We start from the raw sequence: 27415 nt of genomic DNA, 5'->3' as shown, positions 1-27415 counted from the left end.
GATAGATAGATAGATAGATAGATAGATAGATAGATAGATAGATAGATTCAAGACAATATAACTGGGGCGCCTGGGTGTCTCAGTCATTAAGTGTCTGCCTTCGGCTCAGGTCATGGTCCCAGGGTCCTGGGATCCAGCCCCGCATCGGGCTCCCTGCTCCGCGGGAAGCCTGCTTCTCCCTCTCCCACTCCCCCTGCTTGGGTTCCCTCTCTCGCTGTGTCTCTCTCTGTCAAATAAATGAATAAAATCTAAAAAAAAAAAAACAGAATATAACTTACCACTGTGCATAACCGGAAGAGTAACCAGGCAAACAACATTTTGTTCTTTTTCTGTCTTTGGACCTCCTAGGGGAGTCTAAAATACTAGATCCCTTTTTTTTAAAGATATTATTTATTTATTTGAAAGAGAGCACGAGGGGAGGGGCCAGAGGGAGAAGCAGACTCCCTACTGAGCAGGGAGCCCAACGCAGGGCTCCATCCCAGGCTCCATCCCAGGCCCTGTTGCTTGTGCTATGTGATTGAGGCCAAGTGATTTCCCCCCTCACAGCCCCGGCCTCCTCTGCTCAAGTGGGGCCATGAGAACTACACAGTGAGGTGTGAAGAATGGGTTTATGGTGGTGTCCACCACGTAGATGACATCTCACTAAAGGAAGAGGTCACAGTAGAGCTGCATTCTCAGTCATTTTGCTGTAAGGTGAAGGCACCTTTCAACATGTTTGTGCAAACTGGAGGTAATATGGATTGCTGGATATCTAATAGGTATATGGCAGCCATCGCTGCTTTCCTGATTGTTAGGAGCATATGTCTCATCTCCTGGTTGTATGTATCAGTGAAATCCCACTAGGGCCAGCCAGGGCAGCTTCATGCCTGTTGCACCGGGTCCCACGTTTAGAATCAAATCCCACATTTGATTTAATGCTCTGCTACTGCCATGTTAAAATTCTTCTTCGTTTTTTTTTGACCAGAAGCCCCACATTTTTATTTTGCACCGTGCTCCACAAATCATGTAGCTTGTTTTGAGGACACAGTTTCTTACTAGGTCCTGTAAGCCTGGTCTACAAGGCACCGTTCTTTATACATAGTAGGTTTGTGTTAAGTGTCTGTGAATTGAGCTGACATTGTCACCAATGAGTAACTGAACATGAATTCATTTATTTGAGGCCGGCTCTCAGAAATCACAGCTCTTCCCAAGTTTAAGTCTCTTTGTGGACAGGCCTCTTTGGCCAATCCCAAGAGTCCCGATTACAATACTCATTTAAAGGAAATTCTGTAAATGTAGAACTGGTTGGAGTATTTGCAGGATCTATGTTCATAACTTTAGACAGGAAGATTCATTAAATGTTAGAAATTAATTTGTGGAGCAAGCAAAAACGTGGAAAAACGTTAGCAAAATCACTTGAGAAAAGGTGATTACCAATGTTTTTAATATTGGCATAGTTAGCAACTGACTTTAAATACGTTCTTGATCAACATAAAGAAGCATTTCAAGGGAAAGGAATAAATTATAATGCTATTAACCATCACACATTATAGAAGTACCTATTATAAGAGAAAATCTTTTCTAAGTTTTACTGTTCTGAACCTAAGCTTATTCATAGAAATAAAGAATCAAATACTATACTTGATTTCACTTTGGAATATTAATAGGATTAAAATAGCTTTAAATTTTCCTTTGACCCACTAAGCTAGGAAGTCAAGGTACTAAAAATATATACTGTTGCTTCAAAATAGGCAGAAATGGATAACTCTAGAAAAGGATTTTTTTTTTTCAATTTTTGCGAAGTATAACAGAGCAAAAGGACCTTTTGGGAGAAACTTGAACCAATTTCAATGCATAATTTGGCTATATATATAAACGTGTCTATATTTGTCATGTAGCTTTCCTTGTCAAAAAATATCTTAAAACTTACACAGTCACAGAAAGTATCAATAACATAAAATTTCACATCCCCCTTTTAGAACTATGGCCTTAACATTTTGTAGGGAAATAAAGCTTTGGTTAACCTTGGCTCTGGCAGACCTCATTAAAATAACAGCCTGTCAGTTTCAAGTTTAAAATAACAGGGTTGTCAGTTTTATATGCGGTCGAACAATCTACAATTTTATTTTCTGGAAAGCCTGTAGGAAGTGCCCGAAGGGGCGGAAAGATTGGACAACAGTGCCATCTGGTGGCTCTCGTGGAAAGCCGTCTCTAACCACCTATGGGTGTGGCTGGACTTTCTGAAGGAAAAGGTGGGGTGATACTGGGCTGCCTTGAACTTAATTTCTTTTCTTCAACTTTTTGACAGCCTTTTGTCTTTAAGATGCATGCACATGCCCGGAGCCAATATGCAGTTTATAACTCAAAATTACAGCAAATCAATAAGATACTCTCTGCTCTTTAGTAACCTGTGATTTCTGCATATCAATGGCTTGGTGCCATTAATTTTCAAGAGAATAAATCTTGTGAAAAGAAAGGGATATGGAAAAAAAAAATCTTTAAGATTTTTTTATGGGTATCTTGGGAAAAGTTCTTCAGACTGTTCATATATGAGTTGTATACTTTTCTGGATGATTGTTATACTTAAGTAAAAATAAACAAACATAAGCCAAAAAATCTGTCACACAGGCAAAGTATTGGCAGATGTCACAAAGCTGAATGCAACATGCTCCCATTTATTTAAATGGAAACACTTCTAGGGATAGGCTGGATCTCAGCCAGACTTCAGATATAACCTAACTCCAATTCAGTTCTTTCCTGGTGCATTTTGGGCAGTTAAGGGGAGGCAGTGGACAAGAGAAGAATGGCATCAAAGGAAAGACATACAAATGAGTTCTGCTGATTTGAAGTGAAGCCTACCCAAAGAATTCGGAAGGACATGCAGAATGCTCTAATGTTAAGCTAATAGCCTGACTTCAGCTCAAACAATCCAGCCGCTCTTATATCACTGGCCCCCACTCCTAATATGCTTAGAAAGAACCTTATGCCTGCATTCTCAGTATGGTAGCCCCCAGCCACATATGGCTACTGAGCACTTGAGATGTGCTGTAGACAGAGCTGACATGTGCTGTAGGTGTAAAAACCACACTAGATTTTGAGCCCAATCCATATGGTCCAATATGGTGGCCGCTAGTCTCATGTGGCTACTGAGCACTGCAGACATCTGTAGACTGAATGGAGATGGGCTGTAAGCATACAATACACACTGAATGTTGGAAGAGTAGTACCAAAAAAAGAATGTAAAATATCTCATTAAGATTTTTTCATATGTTTTATATGTTGAAATGATAATATTTTGGATATACTAGGTTAAAGTATTTCTATTGCATGTGGCTGCTTTAGACTCTCATTGCTTTCTGGCCCAGAAAGGCCATTCTGCCATTTCACAGGTTGTTCCTCCCCCACTAGAGCTAAAAAGGGTGATCTCTGACATCCTTGCTGCTTGTAGGAGACTAAGAGAATCTATTGAGGTTATGGGATGCTTAAGATATAAAGGTGAAAGTCAAGTACAATTATATCATGGAGTCTAATCATAAGAGGAGTAAATGGCACCCCTCATTGATGCTTCAGGGGGTAAATTGGATCTTGAAGGTAACCAGATGGCTCCCAGGAAAAGGTAATTTACCTCACAGGGCTAAGAACTTGATTTCCAAGAAAGAGTACACGTTAGTCACCCTATGCCATCTGTCCCCATAGAGATATTTCTATGCATTAAGAACTTCTAGCTCCAAGTGCCCTAGGCAATATATTAACTTACTAAGTTCTACTAAATCTTTAAGAAGATAGTCGAGGAAGTGGTATTTTCTCCATTTAGAAACCAATTTTTAGGGAAATTATATGACTTTGCCAAAGTTACAGTAAAAGCAAACATACCTCCATGTACTGGGCACTTTTCTCCCCTACTGAAGAGGCTTCACATCTATGAGCTTTTGCCACGTAGGGTGCCTCTGTCAAAAAGAGCTCTTCCAGACTCTTCTACCTGCAAAATGCTATTCATCCCTTAGTCCCATTTCAACTGCCACCTCTTCCTTGGAGCTCCCCTTGATTCCACCATCTACTCAGTAATAAGCCGCTGACTATACTGTGCCCTACAATCCATGAAAGTATGAGATTTACTAAGCTTCTTTATATGTAAATCTCCTTCCCCTACTGAGTAGTAAGTTCCTTGAAGGCAGGACCATCTCGTATCTATCACTGTGCGCCTAGTACATTGTAGACACTAAACAGGTAGGTGTGTGTGTGTGTGTGTAATTGAGTTGACTACCCATAAATAGACCCTGAGCAACCATTTCTCCATAAAATAGGGATGTTTACAAGAGAGATGTCCCTCCCTATGGCAATAAATTATTCTCTAAGTAAGAGCATCAAGAATTTAAATTTCACTTACAATTTGTTTGAAGTCTCAGAATTTAAATTTACCCTCTGCCTGCTCTACTTCATTTATCTACCTATTCATTCATTCATTTGCTATCTATTGAGTACTACTATAAACCAGGCATTGTGCCAGATAGGACACTCATCTCCTACGATGCAGTGAACACAAAGGACAGAGGCCCTGCCCCTAGGTCACTTGCAATCTGGGCAGGAAAACCCATTACAAGGAATGCGGACATCTGTAGGACAGGAAAAACCAGAGGGATCTCTTGGAGCACACACTGGGGAGTGACTGTGGATGTCAGAGGAGGAGTCTTAGGGGAGGGACATGGGAGTTGAGACTCATGGAAGAAATTATCACTAAATCATACTCTTCTTTTCCCAATGTATAGACCATATGTTTGAGGTAGAATTCATAGACATCCTTGGGTCCTGTGATTTACATTCTTGGGTGCAATTTTTAGTATCTCATTTTGTTGTTCCTCAAAATCCCTCATGCCAAAATCACTGGCACTTAAACTTGAACCAATTGCCAATTAGATTCATGAAGGAAAAGGCAGACCATTGTGTTACATCACAAATGTAACACAATGGATGCAAAAATATCACTTATTTTATATCACATAGTACAAGTCTACATGGTTAAGTATAAATCAAATCACACATGCCCAAAAGAGATTTATGTGCTTTTGGTTGTCTATTCCATGAGACATTTAGGGCAACCCATCTCTACCCTAAATGGCTTTAGAATTTCGATACATCTGATTTCCACCTACCTTTTTCTGAATATTTTCTGTGATGCATCTAAATTACTTTTCCAATACGTGAACATGTTTGCAAGTACACTCCCTGGTGGATGGAATCACATTTGCAATACCTTCCTTAAGAAGTTCCTGCTCAATTACAGCAATCTCAGGTGAGGAAAAGAAAGCTTCTCATTCCCAAGTAAGTTCCAAATATCTAGAGTGGCTTCAGAGGAAGAGACAAAAATACACATCTATCTCTCAGTTTTGGTGTGAAACAATACAGCCTCAAACATTTGGAATTAAATGATGAATTCTAAAATATTCAGGAATGCCTAAACTCAAAACTGTATGCCTCCCCCACCCCCACTTTTTTTAAATTAGCAGATGTACTTTTAATATCCTGGATTTCATTTCCTAAAGATGAGATTTCAATATTTTAAGAGTAATTTCAGGTGGTTATGTGCCTAACTGAATCATTGCATTATGTCAATCACAGGTAGAAGTAGAAATTCTGTATGGATTTTCTGAGTATCGTCAAAGATCCTATAATGGGGTTGCACATTTGAAATAATAGTTGGCAAAGAATCAGAATTTTTTCACCAAGACTGGATGTTCACAACATCAAACTTTGTTTCACATTGGCAAACTTGGGCTACTAAATATATAAGCTTTGTCTGGCAGTTTTCCGAATTAGTGATAATTTCCACGTCAGTCCCATACAAAGGGATCAATCCCAGGCCATTGCCATGATCTTATTGGCTACATTAGGTAGTTGAGGGAAAGTGGAGGAAATCTGTTCTTCAAACCATAAAGAACTTCCAAAAGTTTTCATTCCACAGTGATAGAATAGATGGTCGTGGGAACAGAGATCAGTTATTAAATATCCGAATGGCCCTAATGTGCCTTACATAACTGCTAAAAATACTGAATTCATTCTCTTCTTTTGAGAATGCATCTGAGATCTTCCTATCCTGCCATATAAAGACAGCATTTCTAATAACCTAATTTAGAATCAGCGCTTGTCACAATACATGCTCTAGATCAGGGAAAGCTCCTTGGGGATGTCTGCACCCACATGACCAAAATAATGCCTGAGAAATAACAGAGAACAATGTTAACAACCAAGGAAGATAGAGCTGACCTCAAAAGCCAAGAGCAGAGAGTGAGAGAGCAAAGACTGGATAGACCCAATGTCAGAAGCGAAGCAAAAGGAGAATTTACCAGGTGATGGTCAGAGAAAAACAGAATCCACTCTCAGCAGCTGAAACTAGCTATAGATCACAAAGAACAAAGCAAAGCAAGCAAAATGGTTGGGGGCTCAGTCTCAGTGTCAGTCACAGGAAGAAGAACAAGAATATGCTTATGCTTTGTGGTCAAGCCTTGTCCATGAAAATCCCCAGAACTGCTCATGAGGGAAAGTGACTTAGTTTAGGTCAGGCAGAGAATCTCAAGTCCTCTTCACAGTAGGCATTGATATCTTTCATTGGAAATGTTTAAATGGAGTCTAGGTGAGTACCTGTCAAGAATGCTCTAGAAGCTTTGGACAATGGAAGCTCTGCTGAGTCTTCAAATTTCATGATTCAAGAATAACATCACTCCTTGAAATTATTTATATTTTCACACTTGAGAAGTAAAGAGTACCACAATTTAGGTACCCACTGTGCAAAATAATACTTTGGTTTCGTATGCATTTCTGCAGACCTAATGTCTCCATGTCTTTTTCTTCTCACTATTGAATTCAGTGATAGTTCAGTGTCAGACTGTGTCATCTCCAAGGTGTGTAGAATGCTTACTACCCTCACTTGCTTAAAATGTAATACCATAGGGAATGAGGCACAATCAGAACATTAGGTATAAACATGAGTATTTGAAACTCGATTGTTTTCTCAATATGGGCTGCAAACATCTGATGTGAACAGCATAGGAAGGTATTTTTGGTTTTCCCATATTCATTCTACTGTGAGGACCAGTGTTTTGCCAGAAAAAGACCTCATCTGTCTTTTCAGGGTCATGCACTTCCATAGCATCATCATGTAGTCAAGAAACTCAAAGCCTGAAGCCAGGCGGGATAACACAGACTCTAAATTTTTCATCCAATTCCCAATCCCCTGAGAAACTCAACAAAACTAAGCATTGTCTTTTTGAACCTTCAAGGATTCTCTCACTTCCTGCTGATTTTTTCATCCTTCTTAGTTTTTCCTACAAAATACATGTGTGTTTGTCTCCTTGGGGAGGAATATAAAAAGTACCATACCACAGGGAAATATATGTAATTTTTTTTAAATATGGTAATACTTTGAAATATTTTGAAAAACATGGTAATAGATTAGAACTTATCATTGGATTCCCTGGGAACATCTGAGAAAGTCCAGAATGTAAGGTTGGTTTTAGGTTGTGTAGTGACCCAGGGCACTCAGCACAATGCTCCGTGTGTCATGTGGCCAAAGTATACTTTGGGTTCACTGACAGACTGTGTTCACCAGGACCCTACTGTCATCCCCAAGACTCAGTTAATATTTTCCTGAAAGGAAACATGTTGTGAGTGGCTTCTCAGTGCATCTCAGGACCTGCCCAAACATTACACTATAGACAATCTGAGACATGAAAAATAACCCCAAAGAGTTTCACACACTCAAAAGACAGGCGAAGTTGAAGTTCTCATGATTAGGATGCTAAAAACTACGTCAGCAGAAGGGACTTGAGTCCAGACTTGAACACAAATCAAGCAGGTATACTGAGCAAGTCTTGTGTCTTCAGCTTCCTCATTGAACTACCTAGCATTAGTAACCCCGACTTCTTCAAGAATATTAGGGGGATTGCGTTTACAGATATTGGGCCACATCAGAAGAGTTAGCATTCCCTCCGAGACTTCAGAACTTTAAATACTCTACTCTAGACCGTCGGTACATGTTTTCAAGTGAGTGTGAGAAGTTGTGAACAGGTTCATTCACAGACCTCTGTTTGATCACTGAAGGAATATACACGACTTGAATTCTAATGCAAGTTCACACAGTGAATTGAATGACTTGGTGCTGTAATAAAAGATCATGCTTCTCTAGAGTAAGGCTGGACAAGGTCACAGTCTCTGAAACTGGGTTGTTAAACTCTCGGGTTGCAAGAATAGTATTATCTATTGTGAATTTCCCTTAACTTGACCAAGTAAAGTGGCCTTGTCCATGAGGCAAAAGTGAGGCTGACTTTGTCTCTTTAAACAGATTGTTTTCCCAAGCTAACAAATGACCTTCAGCCTATAAAATATTCACATTGTCTTTCCCCCCTCAATATGTATTATTTAGTGTATAGCCCTTTAAATATTAACCATCTTTTTTCTAAAGATATGGTATATATTATTTACATCCAGCTACATTAGGTTTTCATACAGATGAAATAGGTACATTGGAATCTTTGTGAAACCATGAACAAATAGGGCATCCGGCCAGGTGCACACAACAGGTGCCCAGTGAAGTGAATTCTGGGGCGGGCATGATTGGCAGAGGACAGCAGGTGGCCTTCTCACAGTTCACGTCTCACACTTCACAGGGAAGATCTGGGAGAAATTAAAGGTCCAGTATAGACGGACTTGGGGCCTCAGGTAGACAGATATACAGCCATGGGCAAAATCTCCTGGAGGAAATCAAATGTGCCCCATCAAAGGATCCACAGAGGAGACAAAGGTAATAATAGCTCAAAAACACCCCTAATCAGTATTTCATAGGTCACTTTGCTTAGAAAACTAAAGGGAAGTTACTGGAAATGGTAGGGCTTTATAAGGATTATAAAAACTGCTTGGGCGCCTGGGTGGCTCAGTTGGTTAAGCGACTGCCTTCGGCTCAGGTCATGATTCTGGAGTCCCGGGATCGAGTCCCGCATTGGGCTCCCTGCTCGGCGGGGAGTCTGCTTCTCCCTCTGACCCTCCCCCTCTCATGCTCTCTGTCTGTCATTCTCTCTCTCTCAAATAAATGAAATCTTAAAAAAAAAAAAAAAAACTGCTTAAGATGGGATTCATTCCATTTTTACTTAAATTCTCATGGTGTTTCCCCAAGCCAACATTGCCTTTGAGATCTCCAAGCCTCTTCCATCAAGCCTGTGTAAATTACGCCTAGGATGACATTTGAGATGACAGGGACTAGAATCCTAATTAAAGGATTGGAGGGGCCATCTGAGATCTCACTCTCACTCAGGGGATAATCAGGTCGAGGGAAAGCACTTTTTTTGGAAGGCCGGCAGAATTTGTCCATGTCTTCCTTATTCTCCAAAGGGAAGTCCAAGAAGGCGGTAGCTGGCAGATAATCAATCATTTTTGAAATCTTACCTCCCTTAGCAGATAATCGGCAGTGCTCTTCATGTATTTATTCACTCGACAAATATTCCTTAAGTCCCCAGGACACGCACAGCACTGTTTACGAAGGCTCTGCTGCAGAGCAGATATTCCGTGGGAGTCAGGAAAGCATAGGGGCTCCTTAGCAAAAGGAGGAGCCGAAGACCAGAGCCATGGCTAAAAGCAATGTGTTCTGGATGGATTACATCATCCCATTGTTGGAAGTGAAAACTTGGAGCACCATGTTGCATTTTGTTTTGTTTTGTTTTTAACCCCTCTGGGTAGAAATGACTAATTGCCCAGCTTCCTAATTGTCCCCATGGCAAGATTCAGTGGCCACAAAAGAGCAAATATCAGCAAAGATGTCTTTGCTTGGGAGGGACTATGGTTTTCCCCAGGACTTTTCAGGCAAATTGATATCAGTTCTCCCAAAGCCCTTTGCTTTTAATCCCATCACATTTGCTCCATGTCTCTTTACCCCCTCCTACACGGGGACGCTAGGGTAGCGAGTACATACTGGCCATATTTGTATCCCCAGAGTGAAACATAAAACCTGACTGAGAGAAGGCACATATGAAGTGTTTAATGAATGAATGCTAGCAACAAAAGTCTTTTTCTTATTTAACCAATGCAATGGAAATTTTTCTGAATTATAATACACTTTCCTATCTCATTAAACTGATTTCACTGGATGTTTTTGCTTGCTAAGTCACTGATTCAAAATATATTGGGTCAGTCCCTGTGCTACAGATCGGCAAGCACCAAACTGTTTGGATCTCACCTCTCGATTGGCAAAAAGTTAGAATCATAGACCTCAGTGCGTTTGTAACTATGCATAAATTATATATGAGCACTACTGAACTAATGTATTTTCTGTAACTTGTGAAAAGTATGCAAAAAGCAGAAACTTTTGAAGAAAGAGGTAAAACAAAGAATCTTTATTTGTTTTACTTCACAATGTTGCAGATGTACTAAGAGTAAGCCTGCCATTTTATTGTTGTTCAATTGCGCTTGCACTTTTGGAAATAAAAGAAATCCAAAGTTTCTTTGCAGAAGTCAGTTTAAGTCACTCGTCCATTTAATGAGTTAGTGAAAACTACATAATCTAATTCATAAGTGCATTTAACCAGGATATGTGAACTGCTATAGATTTCAGTACCCCGGGAACAGGCTAATGGAAGAGAGAGGTGCTACTAGAAGCCCCTTTCCACTCTGGAAAAGTCTTTCAGGATAACTTTGAAATGTCCATCACCATATGGACCCATTAAGAGACATATCAATCTGTAGATCGATTAAATATTAGGAAAGCTTAATTCCTCTTATATTTTTATATTTAAAAAGTAAAAATAGAAATTCTCATGTTTTCATCCTGAATCACATTGAATCATCTTGCTCGCACCAGGGATGGATACATACCTCCACCACCAACCCAACAAACACTCTCCGGAGGCGGTGGCTATGGGACATGTCCCTCTCAAGCCTGCTGGTGAAGGGAAACAATTCTGAAGCCTACGCTTGAATTTGGATCTGATGTCTACCATTTATTAGATGTAGGACAAGTTTCTTCCCCTCTTAAAGACTCCGTTTCCCATTGTAAAAGGGGATAATGATCATACATCAGCACGGAGTTGAGGATTGCATGTGAGTGTCTTAGCCCAGTGAAAGCTCACAGTCAGTCCCCAACTGCTTTGAGTGGTCACTGCCCTGTGCTGAATTCAGCAAGGCTCTTAAATATCATGTGCCCTGAAAACAAAGTCTCATTTCTTTTCCCAACTTTTCGTTATTTTAAACTTTTTCTAACAAAACTGAAATGGTTGAAAAAAATAATGAAATGAACATCCATATGCCTCTCAAGTAGGCTCAGTGATGGTTGACTTTTTTGCTATTTTCAAAGAATTAAAAAACAAAGTAACACTTTATTCCTAAATATCTCAACATCAATCTTTTAAAAGCAAAGACAGTCTCCTACATAAACACAACACAGTGATTACACTTAAGAATATTATTGGTAATTCAGTCGTATCATCTACTGTCCATTCTGTATTCACATTTCTCCATTTATCTCAAAACTCTTTCTTATAATTGGGTACTTACCTCTTCCAAATCCGGGATTCAGTAAAGGTCCACCCATAGCATTAGGTTGTTACATTTTTAGTTTCTTTTCATCTAGGACAGTCTTCCTGCCTTTTTACCATTTTTACCTCTTTTGAAGAGTTGAGGCCAGTTGTCTTATATAATATCCCACACACTGAATGTGCCTGATCATTTATTTATGGTGTTACTTAGTTTGGCCCTGTACCCCCCAGTATTCCCTGTAAGCCAGAACTTGGTAATTCAGAATCTTGATGAAATTCAAGTTCGATATCTGGGACAAGATTATTTCTTAAATGAAATTGTCAGACACCCAGGACTTGGATCATCCTTTCTGCTCTTTGATGTTGTTAATCCCTTTGGTTTTGCAATCATCCCATCTTGTCAGCTTCCTCCTTCTTTTGTCTGATTTTGTGATTCTGAAAGGATGGGCATGAAAATGGTACCACTGTTTTCCTATAGTCAAGTATGCATGGACCTTCTGACAAGCCTTCAACAGAGTCGATGCTTTTACCGGACCCAGGAGTTGAAATTGTCCGAAATCAGAATAAACTCCAGATAAGTTCTAGAAGAGGGCCATATTTTCCCTGTGGCCTCCAACAGTGTGTATTTGGATCGGAGGCCTGCAGCATAACGGAAGTTAACTTCCAAAATCTCTCAGTGGTGTAGATGCAAAACATTTAATACTCGGTGATTACTGGTATTACTGATATTACAGCATTACGAACTTAACACTGGACAAATGGCAACTGTAACTTGCAAGTACTTGAGAAAGTTAATTTGTCCTACAATAGCACCTGTGGGAAGCAGAAAGACATTGCTGCAAACTATTTATTTGATCCCAGGCCTCTGTCCCCATCAGGTCTGCGTTAGTAAGGAATTAGGATTCACTGTACTTCAGCGACACATTCTGACCACCAGTTCTTGCTAGCATAAAGCTTAGCTCACTGTCGTGTGCACTAAGGTTTCCAGGAAGAAAATTTTAAAAACAACTCAGGTCTCGAGTTACCACAAAGTGGTCACACACATTGTTCAGAGATAAAAATAAGAGAAAATGTGAAAATATTTAAACGGCGGAAGGATTAAAAACCTTGCATGATACTGAAAAACAAACTGCAATCAAGTGGATATTCTTTGGAATCAAAGGCGTGCGCCTCCCTGGTGGCTAATAGGGTCCTTTTTTTGCAGCTTGTCTGCATGGCCCCCTCGGCTGGAAGTGAATTGGCCGATGTTTCCATGCAGAATGTTAAAATGGCATGTGCACCCCTTGCTGTTCCTTTGCTGTTATGTCCTCCAATCACACCGTGAAAACGCCTGGCTACTGAAATACCAGAGTGAACACAACCTGATTATAAGATGTCCTGTGGTGACTCAGAGGGGACCCACACACTCCTCACTTAGCCAGATACAACCCACCACTCCTCCTGCCCTTCTGACATGAGTGCGTGTTGTGGGACCACCCTATTTTGTGTTAGCAAGATTGTCCGTGGCCTTGTAATAGATTGGGACAATTAAATCTATTTTCCCAGTCGACATGTATTGGGCTCCTACCATGTGCTAAGGTATGTGTGACCAACCTGTCCTTGTTTGCCGGGACTTCCCAGTTTTAGTACTGAAAATATGGCATGTTCTAGAACCCCCATGTCCCAGGCAAACTGGGGTGGTTGGTCACCTGGCCCATCTAAGCACTGAGGATGACAAGTTAGAACCCTCTCCCTGCATCAAGAAGCAGGTGGTCTTAGAATCAGAAAAGTAAGCCAATTACAAAAACTTAGAGTAATCAGTACTTAAAATAATGAACAGGGCACCGTGGACACAGAAAGTTGAATCTAACTAACTGGGAAGCCAGAGAATGTTCCTTGAAAGAGACGATGCTTGAGTGTGACTTAAAGAATGAGCAGCACAACATACACAGTTAAATTTTGCAAGCCTCAAAAGAGGAGATACTGTGGGACGTCATGCTATTTTATTTTCTTTGTGTCCCAAAATACATATCTTTGGTTCAGATTCCCACAGTGTAAAGGTAGGATCTTAGCATTAAATAAGCAGAAAAGAGAATGGTAATTCTTGGTGTACTTTATTATGGGACAGAATACACCTTACAGTATTTCAGGACTGAAGCTAGTGACAGTTTTCTGGATTAGTTATGCATATGCAATGCCTATTTCTTTTCCTGGAGTTTGTGTTTGAGAACCGTGAGAATGAGTAGCTTAGGGGTGATAGCCCAGGTTTCAAAGGTGAGGGACACCAATGTGGCACCTTGAAGAACAAATCAAGTGAGGGATTTTATTTTTGACATGTTTTATTTTGAAAAAAATTCAAATGTACTGAAAAATTGCATTTTTAAAAAATTGTATACTTCCATCTAGATTCATTCAGCATTAAAAATTTGCCACATTTGCAGGGCACCTGGGTGGCTCAGTCAGTTGAGCGTCCAACTCTTGGTTTCAGCTCAGGTCATGATCTCATGGGTCGTGGGATTGAGCCCTACATCGGGCTTTGCACTCAGTAGGGAGTCTGCTTGAGATTCTCTCCCCCTGCCCCTCCCCCTTCTCATGTGTGCATGTGCTCTTTCTCTCTCTCTCAAATAAATAAATAAATCTTTAAAAAAATTGTCACATTTGCTATCTTGCTCTATCTCTATACATCTATGTGATGATGATGATGATGATTCCTGAATCATTCTAGAGTAAGCTGTGGAAACCATAACCCTTTAACTCTAAATAGTCCAACATGTATCTCCTAAGAACATGACATTCTCCCATATGACCACAATATGAGTTCATATTCAGAAAATTCAACACCAACACAGTATTATTTAATATAGAGCCAATATTCAAATTTTGCCAACTATCTCCATAATATCCTTTCTGGCAATTATTTTTCCAACCTAGTACCCAATCCAGAATCATATGCTGCATTTGAATGTCATGTGTCTTATTCCTCTTAATCTGGAAGAAGTATTCAGCCTTCCCTTGTCTTTTATGACTGACATGTTTGAAGTGTACAAGCCAATTGTCACATAGAATGTCCATCACCTGGGACATTGCATTTGTTTGATGTGTCCTCATGATTGGATCTGTGTTATGAATTTTAGCCACATTTAGATGTGTCCTTCTTGTCACCTCACATCTGTAGGCACCCCAAATCACTTTGTCCCACTACTTTGATCACCTGGTTAAGGTGGGGGCTGGTCCAGTTTCTGCACTGTAGAGTGACCAGTTTTCCTTTTGTAATAATGAGGAATCTGTGGTAAATACTTTGAGATTGTGCAAACATCCTATGCGCCATCAAACTTTCACCCAACGTTTTTTGCATTTATACTGGTTTGTGAGGGCTGCTGTGAAAAGTACCACCAAGTGGGTGGCTTATGACAGATTTACTGTCTCACAATTGGGAGGCTAGAAGTCTAAGATCACGGTGTCAGTGGGGTTGGTTCCTTCTGGGATTATGAGGGCGAATCTTTTCCTTGACTCTCTCCTAGCTTCTGGTGGATTGCTGGCGAACTTTGATGTTCCTTGGATTGTAAATATATCCCCCTGATCCATGCCTTCATCTTCACATGTTGTTCTCCACGTGTATTTCTGTCTCTGTGCCTAAATATCCCCTTTTTATAAGGACAAAGTCATATTGGAGTAGAGTCCACCCTAATGACTCCATTTTAACCTGATCTTTTGCAACAACCCCATTTCCAAATAAAGTCACATTCACAGGTACTGTGGTTAGGACTCCAACATCTTTTGGGAGGGATGCAATTCAACCCACAGCAGCATCTGTAGCTAATATTTGTTGAAATCAATTATTACTATGATGGCTGCAGAATGGTGATTTTTCTGTCATTCTTTCAACATTTATTAGTTGGCTTTTGGGGATTGTGTTCTTTTATAATTGATAAACAGAATGTGCATCCATCTGTAGCTGGATAGAAATGGCTACATGTCTTTCAAGCAAAAAATATAAAACAAAAACATACACACACATCTGTGCCCAAAGTAGTAGAAAAGGACTAACTCTCATTGCAAAGCTCCTTACCCAGTCAGATTGGCCAGAAGGAGAGCCAGGGGTTAGGGTAGCCCATGGACCAATGTCAGCATCAGTGGGGGAAATCAGAGACTGCAGGTCTCACGCCATCCTAAACATTTGTTTTGTGTAAGCTACTTCTTGGAATGTCATTACTCAAGGATTCTCTTCACGCTCTAAAACAAAAGTAACATCACACTATTTAAGGGTATGTGCCAGATTCTCAAATTCAGTATTCTGATCATCTTCAGGCCTTATGGATGAGCAGACATCTCACAGTACTGAAGCCTCTTGTCATCATCAGAATCACAGAGAAGCAAGGGCCAAAGACTATATAAATCTGGAGCTGCTGGGAAACATGATTGGAACAGAGGTTCCATATTCCTTTGTATTTACTCTTAAACCTGACAAAAGATCTTTGGAATTGTTTTCCTAAACTCTATACTCCATCCACAGTAAACACTGAATACTTTATTTCCAAAGGCTATCGATCTCAAATACAAAATGCCAGTAAGTCTCAGTGCTTGTCCCTTCTATAATACCTTGTGGGTATGCTAAAGCTGCTGTATCAACATACCACTTAAAGAACAGAAATTTATTGTCTCATGGCTCTGGAGGCTAGAAGTCCTAAACCAAGATGTCAGCAGGATTGGTTTTTTCTGAGGCTGTGAGGGGACAATCTTTTCTAGGTCTTTCTCTACATTGTCTTACCTTTATGCATATCTCTGTGTCCCAAGTTTCCCTTTGGACTAGGGCCATTCTAATAATCTCATTTTAACTTTTCTTACCTCTGTAAAAAGCAAACAAACAAAACAAACAAACAAACGAAAAAAAACTATGTCTGAATAAGGTCACATTCTGAGGGACTGAGTGTTAGGACTTCAGCATGTGAATGTGGGGGATTATAATTCAACCTACAACAGATGCATTTCAACTATCCATAGGTTCCCAATGTTCACATAGGGAATAGAATAGAAAATCAGAGTTGTGACTGCATGAACCTAGATGTTAACTATAGAACCAAAATGGTACTGAATCCCTGTCTCTACTCTTTCTGCAGGTGAAAAGTCAGTGCTGAGCCTGAAAACACTAAATATGGGGTTACTAAGCTTTTCCCCGCCAACCATCCATAGGGCTGAGGATTTTACCCTTACCTGTATTCGGAATGACTTTTCTCTTTCTGCTGTAGAGATTTTTAAGTGGGTTTGGCTTGCTACTCACCATCCAAGTGTGCACTGTATAGACTTGTCCATCGGTTAAGAGCAGAGGTTACCAGCAGTCAAATTAGTGACAATATTTATTTCTTACAGAAAACAAATAGACCATTGGGGAAAGATTTTTTCTCTCGGTGCATTGTTTTTGTGCATTTATCTGACATCCAAGCAAATGAATTCTAAAGAATATATTTAGGGAAATCTGCAATAGGGAACACCTATTTTTCCCAGCCAGAGAGGGACCCGAAGCCATTGAGATGCTTTGTAAGTTTTTAATTCAAAGCATGGGAGGACAGAAAAGATGGAAAACAAAAGCCAATTACCTGCGAACTCTCTGCCAGGAGCTAGAGGAAGATTGAGGGAGGAGGTAGGGAGGCTTTGCCTGGGCAATAAATCCTGCAGCATGGAGTCTCTCTCTTAAAACTGATAGAGTTTGTGCTCGTCCTATCACAGATTCTCTAACCTTCACCTGTGTCGTGTCCTTGTGTAGAAATGGGCAACAGCTGGGGAGACTATTCACTCTCTTTCCTTGCTTTCTTGATCAGGTCACAGACATAAAAGAGAAACTGAAGCTCTCTAAAAAGGTCTGGTCGGCATTGCCCTACACCATCTGCAAGGATGAGAGCATGACAGCAGGTGCGGCCAACGAAGAGGAGTGCTGGAATGGGCACAGCAAAGCCAGGTGAGGGGGACTCACCGTTCTTCTGGTCAGGGCATTGCACAGCCAGCCCTGGAAGTCTCTGCTGGCCCAACTCTACGGGCCTGTTTATGCAAAAAGCAACGGAGGGTGGAGGGACATGTTGTCACTTAGCGACAGCAGTTCAGAGTGACAGGTTTGATGGGCACCTGGGAGCACTTACTCTCAAGGCACCATTAAGCGTGGAATCCTTGTTCTGAATGCCTCGCCTCTGGATGAGGACGGAGGAACGGTGACAGATGCCAGGTTACGGATATCCTGAGATCACAAATCGCCTTTTATGTTCGCTTAATGACTTAAAGACAGCAGAGCTATTTTTATCCAGAGTGAAATGTGCAGGGCGCACTGTTCTTTCCATCAAAAGTTAAACAGGAAGTGAAAGTTCAGCTGCAATAGTTTTCACCCTTGGAGAAAAACAGTGTTTGATGGGCTCATTGGAAGGGTAAGGGAAAAAGAAAATGACCAAGGGACAACCGGGAAAGTGTTCTTATAGGTTCCCTGCCTTGAAAAGTCCCCCTGGGATCTCCGGATGAGAGATGGCTCTGTTTTCATCCTGCTGCTCAGTTGCCCAGGGTTGCTGCCACTTGATGTGGAATTTCTGAATTTCTTAATTCAGCCCAGAAATGGGGTTGGCCTGAGTTTTCCTAGGGTGGAGGAGTTGGACAGGAGAACTGGCTGGGAGCTGGCAAGCAGGGCAGGACACCAGGAGAGGAGGCTGCCCAAGCACACCTCAGTGGGGATGCAGGTGGGCAGAGCAGCTGGTAAATTGGACTCAAGGAGTCTTTGGGGATTGACCAGCAGGTGCAGAAGTTAAGGGCGCGGGGGTGGGGGTTCTGTTCTGGGCCTTAGTGGGCGTTTTCAAGCAGATGAAGCCGCTGTGATCAAAAAGAAACAGGAAGATCCATGGATATTAAGTTCAGAAGAAACTGCAGAAGCTAAGCAGCGGTGCAAGTGAGGTGCTCATTAGGTGTTATTTCTCACACTGCTGAGTTGAATGTTTTAGCATCTATTGGTAACGATATTATTAGCCATACTGGCTCCCCAGTATGCTTAGCAAGGCAAAAACAAGACAGCTATAGAAAGAGCTGTAGTCATTTCAGGTTGCTCCAGAATATCAATGTCCAAATCTTAGATCATGAGGGAAGACAGATATTTGTCATATCAACAACACGCCCCTCAAAAATGCTTAGTCATTTATCAGGGTCCAGCCTTGTAGAAAGGAGACCTTTGGCCAGCAAATTCAGCTGTGAAATTTAACAGCTTCTAATGTGTCTTTTCCTAATGATTGTACAGAAAGACACTGTAAAGGATGACCAGATGGCCTAATGAATAAAGTGGTTGATTTTCTGAGCTGCTCTGTTACCCATCTGTGTTTACCTTTCAGCCTTGGCTGAAATGAAGGCTGTGATTTGAACTACATTCCCATGGTTACACAGGTTGCTGGCTATTAGTGCATACACAAAAGGAAAGATAAAGAAATGTTGCAGGAAGGGATTGGGGAGGGGACTACATACACTCCATCAAGAAAAAGAATGAGAAGTTGGGGAGACCAGGTTTAGCCGAATTCCACATTGTGCAGATCAAGAACCTGGGTGTGTGAACGATTAGTCCAAGGTTGCCCAACTAGCAAGGGTGAAAGCTGGAAATCTCCCAAGTCCTAGCCCAGTATTCTTTTACGTCAACATCCTCCTGCCTCTAAAACAAATGGCTGCTAAATATTTTTCTCCCCCAGTTAGGAGAACAAATGAAACAAATCCTTAGCTCTATAAAAGATTTAATGGACCTACATTCATTCATTCAGTCCCTCCATCCATCAGCAATGTTATTAAGCACTCCCTCTGCCCAGGCACTCTGCAAGACTCCGTGATTTAAGTACTCTATGATAGTGGTGATGTCTGTCAACCAATGAAAAGCACAGTGGCAGGAGAGGGGACTGCAAGGGCCATATTGTTGCACTGTAGGCTTGGGAAAGGACAGTGTAGGTGAAGAACCACCCAGATCAGTACTTAGGGACCAGATTTGATTTTTATCCAAGGTCAATGGGAGCCATTAGGGGAATTTATGCAGGTGGTGAAATTATCAAATTTAATGCAGTAAAATCATTTGCAAGGATATTCCAGAATCTAATCCAGTCTATTTTTTTTAATGAGGCTGTCAAATATTTACGACTCAAATTATATTAAAATTTCATAGTTTCTTTTTAAAATTCTTCCACTGCCATGAAATCTTAATAACTTTATATTTAATAGCATAGTAAGTAGATAACCAGTAAAGGCTTGTTGAATTAATTTAATTGAAGCTTTCCTCTCATTCTCACCCAAATATTAATTGATCCAGGAACACGTGAGAAAATTTTTTTCAATTCCACTATTTTGTAAGTTTAAAATCCACTTGTAATGCAGGTAATCTATTTTTCCTTACATTTTAAGTATGGATTTTCAGATAATAGGCCTTCTAAAAATTTGGGATGCATGTAAAAAAGAAAGAAAGGTCATTCTTATCAAAGAACCAGAACCTTGATTTAAAAAAAAAAATTCTATCAACAGGGTTAATGCATTGTGGAACAGAGGTGCCTATTAGCACTGATAGAGCTTGTCATGGTCTGGAGTTCCTAACTCAAGCCTGCTTGACGAGACCACTGACAGCTTAGACATTTCTTCCTCCCTTTATGTTTTGTTTTTTTTTTAAAGATTTTATTTATTTATTTGAGAGAGAGAGAATGAGAGACAGAGAGCACGAGAGGGAAGAGGGCAGAGGGGGAAGCAGACCCCCCCGCTGAGCAGGGAGCCCGATGTGGGACTCGATCCCAGGACTCCAGGATCATGACCTGAGCCGAAGGCAGTCACTTAACCAACTGAGCCACCCAGGCGCCCCTCCCTTTATGTTTTATCCATCCAACTCCTGCAGCCACATTCTTCCATGCACACCCACTCGCAATGCCCTTTCCTCCCACCTAAGCATTTGATCTGGCTTGTCTTCCAACACCCATATTTGTCCCTGCTATTTTCTGAACGCTACCCCACAGCTCGTTACCATACTTCCTGGATTCAGGAGCATACCTGTTTCACGTGTTAACATATCTGAAATCAAAATGACTCCTACCAGGGATATGTCCATTTCTTCCAATGTATCGTCTTTTCCCAAAGAGCTGTGACTAAACGAATGGCTCCAGTTGACACTGATGATGACTTTAAACAGAAAGAGCAGGATACCCATAGAGGTGGCTGCTATGGTGGCCGCTGGGTGAACCTGCTGTGTGGAGAGGGTCAAGGGTCTGGGAGCAGAGGCTCCTCTAGAATAAGGACCCGCCCTCAACTTCCTGCTCCCACCGTCAGCCCTTGCTGGCAGATCTCACCTGCTTCAGGAGCTAAGCAGGTCTGGAAACAGGAGGGGAGGTAGAAGGAAGAGGCTATGCCCTTCGAGGGGGGAAATTGTGTGTATGCCTTCTAAAACCATCAAAAAGACTGGTTGTCAGAAGAAGCTCTTCCCTGCTTCCCTTTCCCTTGCCAATCTCCCGGGACAATTTAAAGACCAATGCGATCATGTCTATGAAAATAGGCTGTGAATTCTAAAACAGAGCTTCCCAAATGTTAATGTGCAGGCTACAGTCTTGGGGAGCTTGTGAAAAGTGCAGACTCCGGCTCAGTAAGTCTGGGGTGAGACCTAAGATTCTGCTTTTCTAACAAGCTTCCAGAACATGGAGTTGTTGCAGATTCTGGGGCCACACGTGGAGCAGTAAGGCTCAAAGACAGAACACCAGACACCCAATGGAACACACTTATACTTAAAAAAGATTCATTGCTTATCTGAAATTCAGATGTAACTGGCAATCCTGCCGTTTCATCTGGCAGCCCTACTCTAAGCTCCTATTAACATGTAAGATACTCCCTTTTTCAGTTCACGCACACACCTCGGGGAGCATGTTATGATTTGTGGTTTTCCCTTGGCCTCCACGCATACCCCGATGCTTCCTTTAATGGGCTTTCCTTAGATTAAAAACAACAGCAACTGAGCTGAGGAGGTCACGTGGTGCAGGTGTAACGTCAGCCACTGAAGATAGCCGGAACACAGGCTAGGTTGAAGCCGTCTCGACAATGAATTGCTTAAGCTTCACATGTGCCTCAAGAGAGAATTTGAAGTTGGAAATTCTGCACAGCCTTTATAATGCAGGGTATTGTCCACACAAACCTCTGGTCGCAAATGGGATGCCCAGTGGGCTAAGGATGGGTACTTTAATTCCCTGGCCAGTGCTTGACTTAGTTAATGCCTTAGTTCATGCTGCATGCACACACACACCAGAGTCTGCATGGCTTAAACAGAAACTGATTTCTCATAGTCTGGACGCTCTAAGTCCAAGATCAGGGGGCCAACAGGGTTGGGTTGCAGTGAGAACCCTTTTCCTGGCTTGTGGACAGCTGCTGTCTCTGCCATGTGAGGACAGAGAGAGAAAGAGGGTTCTAATCCCTTCCTCTTCTAAGGGCACTAGTCTCATCATGTGGGGGCTCCACCTTCACCCTCACCTACAACTAATCACCTCCCAAAGGCCGACCTCCTAATACCATCACATTGAGAGTTAAGGCTTCAACATACGGAGCTGGAGGGCGGGAAGGGGACATAAATTCTGTCTACAGCAGTTAGTACTCAGATTCACATCCTCCGCTATCAGAACAGCTAATAAAGAATTTTCCTCAGAATTCTTAGCAGTGTCTGCTACTCAAGAAAAGCAGCCTAGGATGCATCCTCAGTGACCGGCAGGAAAGTAAGTTTGCAAATATAACTTCTTGCATGTCTCACTGACGTAAACAAATTCCTAGAGAGAAATGAAAGAAGACACAGCAACACTGACTCAACTCAGACAAATAGCAATCGAAAGGAAGCTAGTAAGTAAGGGGAGGAGGGAATCGATAATAATCTAGAAGGCCAAAGGGGGAAAAAGTAAAAGCAGCACAGTGTGGGTTACAAGTCTAGGCCTCCTAACGCTCCCAGGGTGAACCCAGAGATCCTAGAAGGACATGTGCAACCATCTGTCACCCCTTAGAAGGGCACCGTGGGCAGCTGGGGGGTCAGGACGAGCTGTGGGTAAGGAGGTGGAGAAGAATGACAGGATGCAGGCAGGAAAGCATGGGCTCCGAAGGAGATACAACTTGTATATGGTTAGCGTTTGCAGGCTAGAGCTCGGTCAGGTGGCAGCCACGGAAAAATAAAATCCTCATGGTGTTCCTACAAGGCTCTTATCTTTGGGCTCCCATCAAGGCAGATTTTACTTTCTGAGGCCGTAACTCTGTCAAATTACATCATCTGTATCTTCCTTAAGGATTGTTTTCTCTTCCTGGGGATTCTTTGTCTAAGGCCACAGGAGGGAAAGAGGAAAGATTAGCACGGGACATGATGGGACAGGCCGGAAGAGCGCAATGAAAGCGCCCTGTGAGAGGCCGCGCTCGACAGCATGTGGATTTTGTGACAGGACACACGTGGTTCCAGATGTGCCAGGGTTTCTTCAGTGATTTCCAAATTCCTCCCCCTCCCCATAAAACTGTCAAGCAACTTCCCGCGTCCACCCCTCCGTAAGCCAGTGTCCAGCCTTCACCGTGTCCTTTCTTCAAAATGCCTTCTGGGAGGAGGCCAACAAGACGCTGGCTGAGGACGAGGATTATTCGAGTCAGTTGGAAACAGAGCGTTCGCAAGGAGCCTCTGCTGGTTTTCAAAGCCCCTGATCCTCACAGAAATAACTGTGTCCCCAAGGAAATCTTTCCTCAGGCCGGGAGATAAATACAGTAAATTGTAAGAAATAGGAAAAGTAGAAAAATCTAGAAAGTAGATCAGTCCCTCTCACCAGCCACCGAGTGGATTGACTAAGCAAAGAAATAGCAAGTCATGACTGGGTACGTTTGAGCAGATGGAAGAGGGTTGAAATGATGCACGGCAATGAGAAATCTGTCAAAGACAGTGACTTGGCGGAGCCGGCAGGACAATATTGTTTTAGTCTGATTGCAGAATGTGTCCCAAAGCACTCTGGCTGCATTTTAAAGAACTGTAAAGTATCTGATGTATACCCAGCCAAGCAACCGCGTTTGGGAAGGGGGGAAATCTGTCTGGGAAGGAACTGGAAGCTGTCAAACCCAGCATTCTTGAGCGCATCCTTCCGTGCTGTGCACACGTGGGAGGAAGGAGCCCTCGAAAGCTGCGGTCCTGCGCCCGAGGGGTGCTGCGTGCACTCCAGCAAGTGGGGAAGATGCAGCTCCCAATAGGAGGCAAGACGTACGTTGCTGTCAACCACTCAGCAGCCCTGGGGACCAGCTCGTGGGTCTTTTGTCCCGCTCAGGCTGTAGGTCGCTGCCTCCAGCCCTACGAAGAAAGGATGGAGAAGGGGAATCCTGCCAAGGAGCGGAGAGGCCAAGTCAAAGAGTTCAGCTTCTGCTCGATGCGGCAACCAATGAGCTGTGTGTCCTCCAGGGGTCCCCAAACCATTTCATGCCACATGCTCTCCAGCTGGAGGAAAGGCACAACAAATCATTCCTCTCTACCGGAGTCCAGCTTTACAAGTCCAAATTCTGCAGCCGTCAGCACCTCCTAAGAAACAAGTCTGGCATCCAAGGGGCCATGTTAACAACTTCATTTTCTAAGAACGCATTAGAATTGCAAAGTGTGTTTGATTTTTCAAGCATTTTCATATAACTTAGCTCAGTAGGGCAGCTTATGAAATGAGGTAAGGATTATTCATGTAAATATATAAATATATATAATCATATAAAGTAGCTAACTGGCTTGCCCACAATCACCCTGCTGGGTCTCAGGGAATCTCAGATGTCCTGTGTCAGTCTCTCACCTTTGACCGTATTATAGGGTCACATCCCATCGAAGTACATAATGTCACAGGTAACTCCAGCTTAGCAGTCTTCAAGAACGTATAAACCCACTTAAAACATAAAGTCACTCTATGCTTTGAGTAATTCCACTTTCTGGCCCCCCCCCCCCAAAAAAAAAGGAAGGTCAGGGGAGGGAAAAAGTAACTTATATCAAGAACTTAGAGAAGTTACACTTAAAACTGAATTTTTTTTTAAATTGTGGTAAAATATACATAACATCAAATGTAACACTGTTACCATCTTTAAAGGTACAGTTCAGTGGCCAGGAGGTACATTGGCATTATTGTTCACCATCACCACCATCCGTCCACAGGCCTTTATCATCTTCCTAAACTGAAACTCTGAATCCATTAAAGACTCATTTTGCACTTCTCCCTCTCCCCAGCTCCCAGCAACCACCATTCTCTTTCCCGTCTCTATGAATTTGACTCCTCTAGTTACCTCATGTAAGTGGAATTGCACAATATTTGTCTTTTTGTGTCTGGATGATTTCACGTAGCCTGTCTTTAAAGTTCATCCGTGTGGTAGCACGTGTCAGAATTTTCTTCCTTTTCAAGGCTGGATGTATTATCTGTACATACCACATTTAGTAACCCGTGCATTCATCAATGGACACGTGGGTCGCATCCACCTTTTGGCTATTGTAAATAATGCCACTGTGAACAGAAGTGCACAAATATCTGTTCCAGTACTTGCTTTCAATTCTTTTGGATTGAAAATTCCAGGAGCGGAATTGCTAGATCATATGGTAAGTCTAACTTTAATGTTTTGAAGAACCGCCATACTGTTTTCCATAGCATTGCACCATTTTACATTCCCTATAGCAAGCACGAGAGTTCCAGTTTCTCCATGTTCCCAAGCCTGTTGATGGTAGCACATTCGGTTAGGGATGCCTGCCGTGCCAGCCTGGTCACCATCACTCATAGCAAGCTCCACAGACACTTCCCCAACCAGGGCCCTTACTTAGGGCTGGGTTGGCTCTTGCTCTTCAGCAAGAAACCATCAGGGAACCTTGAGGAACAAGATTTATTACTCAGGGGACCTGGAGAGCACATGGCATGGTCAGTGACCACATAGCAAGGTCAGGGGTCACAGGAACAACCCGGGGCTTTGCCTTTATTCAGGTCGAGTGTAGGGTGCCTGAAATTTCTCAGGTTCACTGCCAATTGGCTGATTTCCTAATATAAAACCAAAGAGTAGGAATTAGGGCATGGGAAGGGAGATGAGGGGCACTCAAGCGGTCAGTTCTCTAGGTTTTCCAGGGCTTTCTGAAAGGCACGCTTCCTGGGTGGGAGCAGCCTAGTTTCTTCTCTGCTGTTCTGCGAGTGGCCATTTCAGGTAGCCGCCAATGCATTTGCTCAAGATGCTGTCTTTGAAATGGATGCCCGGGCAATCAGAAGCTTAATGTCGGGCACTTACACTCCACTCTATGTCCCTACCAACACTTGTTATTTTGTTTTGTTTTGTTTTTAAATAATAGCCACTCTAACAGGTGTGAAGTTTAAAATTTCTATTTTAAGAAAGCCTCTGAAAGAAGTTATAGGTACCACAAGCTCATAGTCCCTTATCTGAGATCTTTGGGACCATCTGTGTTTTGGATTTCAGACTCCTTTTAGATTTTTAGGAAGTCATCCCAGGGCTGATACTATACGTTATGTAATAATACTCCCAGTGGGTGGAGTCTGAGGCTGTAACTCACAGTCAACCGTGTTCAATTTCTGCAGCAAGATGTATTACTATTCCCGCTAAGTGGGATAAAATGAGAACTCTGATTAGCCTCATTTCAGATCAGATCAAGTTTTGTTAATAAGGGGAGTGCAGGAAAGAGAAAAAAAAAAAACTTCGGAAATTTTTAAAATTTTGGAACTGCAGATAAGAAATATTGGGACCTGAATTACTATCATACTACTTAGATTAGTAGAACTCTTAAAACCACAAGAAGGAATGAGTATGTAGCTTAGAATTAGAAATCGCTGGAGAGACACGTATTGAATGCAGCTCATTTGTGGCAACAAGCAGGACTGAATCTGCTTTTACCTCTCTGCTCAGTGTGCCTTGAGGCAGAAGCAGTAGGAGGAAGCATCTGTCACCTTAAAACAAACCCAAGCTAGCACCTGGGGCCCCCATTTCTCCCCATTCCTGCCCCGGCTTCCACTTGGACTTCTGCCAACTCCAATGGGCACCGGCAGGATAACCTTCCTTACAGGTGTCTCGCTTCTCAGACTTTTACTGGCTTTCAAATCCCATTAGATTGTGAGAGCTGGGTGTCCCTTTCCCCCCTTCTGTCAAAGCAACCACCAGCATTAATGAGGTGATAAGAAATACAGACTACAGATAGGTCAACATGTCTGTCCTCCTGGCAAGCATATTCATCTAGCAACTGAAAGGAGTGATTTTGAGTGGTGGCCATGACGGACATGATGGCTGGCCGGGGTGGGGGCTGGAGGGGGACGACCTTCTGTGGTGTCAGGTGACGGAGGGTGACAGAGGGTGTCACCTCTGCCAGTGGGAGCCCCGACAGAGCCTGCAGCCAGTCACAAGGTTGAACATATAAGTGCCCCCACCCCCAATTCCTACGGAACTCTTCCACCCCGATCAGCTGTAACGTGTGGGTGTAAGCAAGGAAGCCTATGTCCACAATATGAAATTAGATGTTGGTCTTAGTCCATTCAAGCTGGTGTAACAAAATGCCACATCCGGGTAGCTTAGAAACAACAGAAATTGATTGCCCACACTGCTGGAGGCTGAAAGTCCGGTGAGAGCCCTCTTCCGGGGTTACAGATTTTTCAATTTTTTGTTGTGTCCTCGCATGGTGCAAGGGCTAAGCTAGCTCTCTGGGGCCTCTTTTTTTTTTTTTTTTAAAGATTTTATTTATTTATGTATTAGAGAGCGCGCGAGAGAGAAACAGCATGAGGGGGGAGAAGGTCAGAGGGAGAAGCAGGCTCGCCGCTGAGCTGGGAGCCCGATGTGGGACTCGATCCCAGGACTCCAGGATCATGACCTGAGCCGAAGGCAGTCGCTTAACCAACTGAGCCACCCAGGCGCCCCGACTCTGGGGCCTCTTTTATGAGCTCTGCCCTCATGACCTGATCCCCTCCCAGAGACCTCAC

General features: G+C 42.4%; 1 protein-coding gene across 1 annotated transcript in view; it reads left to right on the top strand.

Annotated features, from left to right (window-relative positions):
* GPC6 (glypican 6) overlaps window positions 1-27415 on the top strand; it is a 1077089-nt gene that overhangs the window by 1041584 nt on the left and 8090 nt on the right. Inside the window, exon 7 of the mRNA XM_021695926.2 lies at window positions 17288-17424. Coding sequence (XP_021551601.1) covers window positions 17288-17424 — 137 coding nt within the window. The remainder of the gene's footprint in view (window positions 1-17287; window positions 17425-27415) is intronic.

This window comes from Neomonachus schauinslandi, chromosome 3, assembly GCF_002201575.2.
Source record: "Neomonachus schauinslandi chromosome 3, ASM220157v2, whole genome shotgun sequence".
Classification (NCBI taxonomy): Eukaryota; Metazoa; Chordata; class Mammalia; order Carnivora; family Phocidae; genus Neomonachus; species Neomonachus schauinslandi.
Note: the sequence above shows the minus strand (reverse complement) of the source record. Positions and strands in the feature narration are given on the sequence as shown.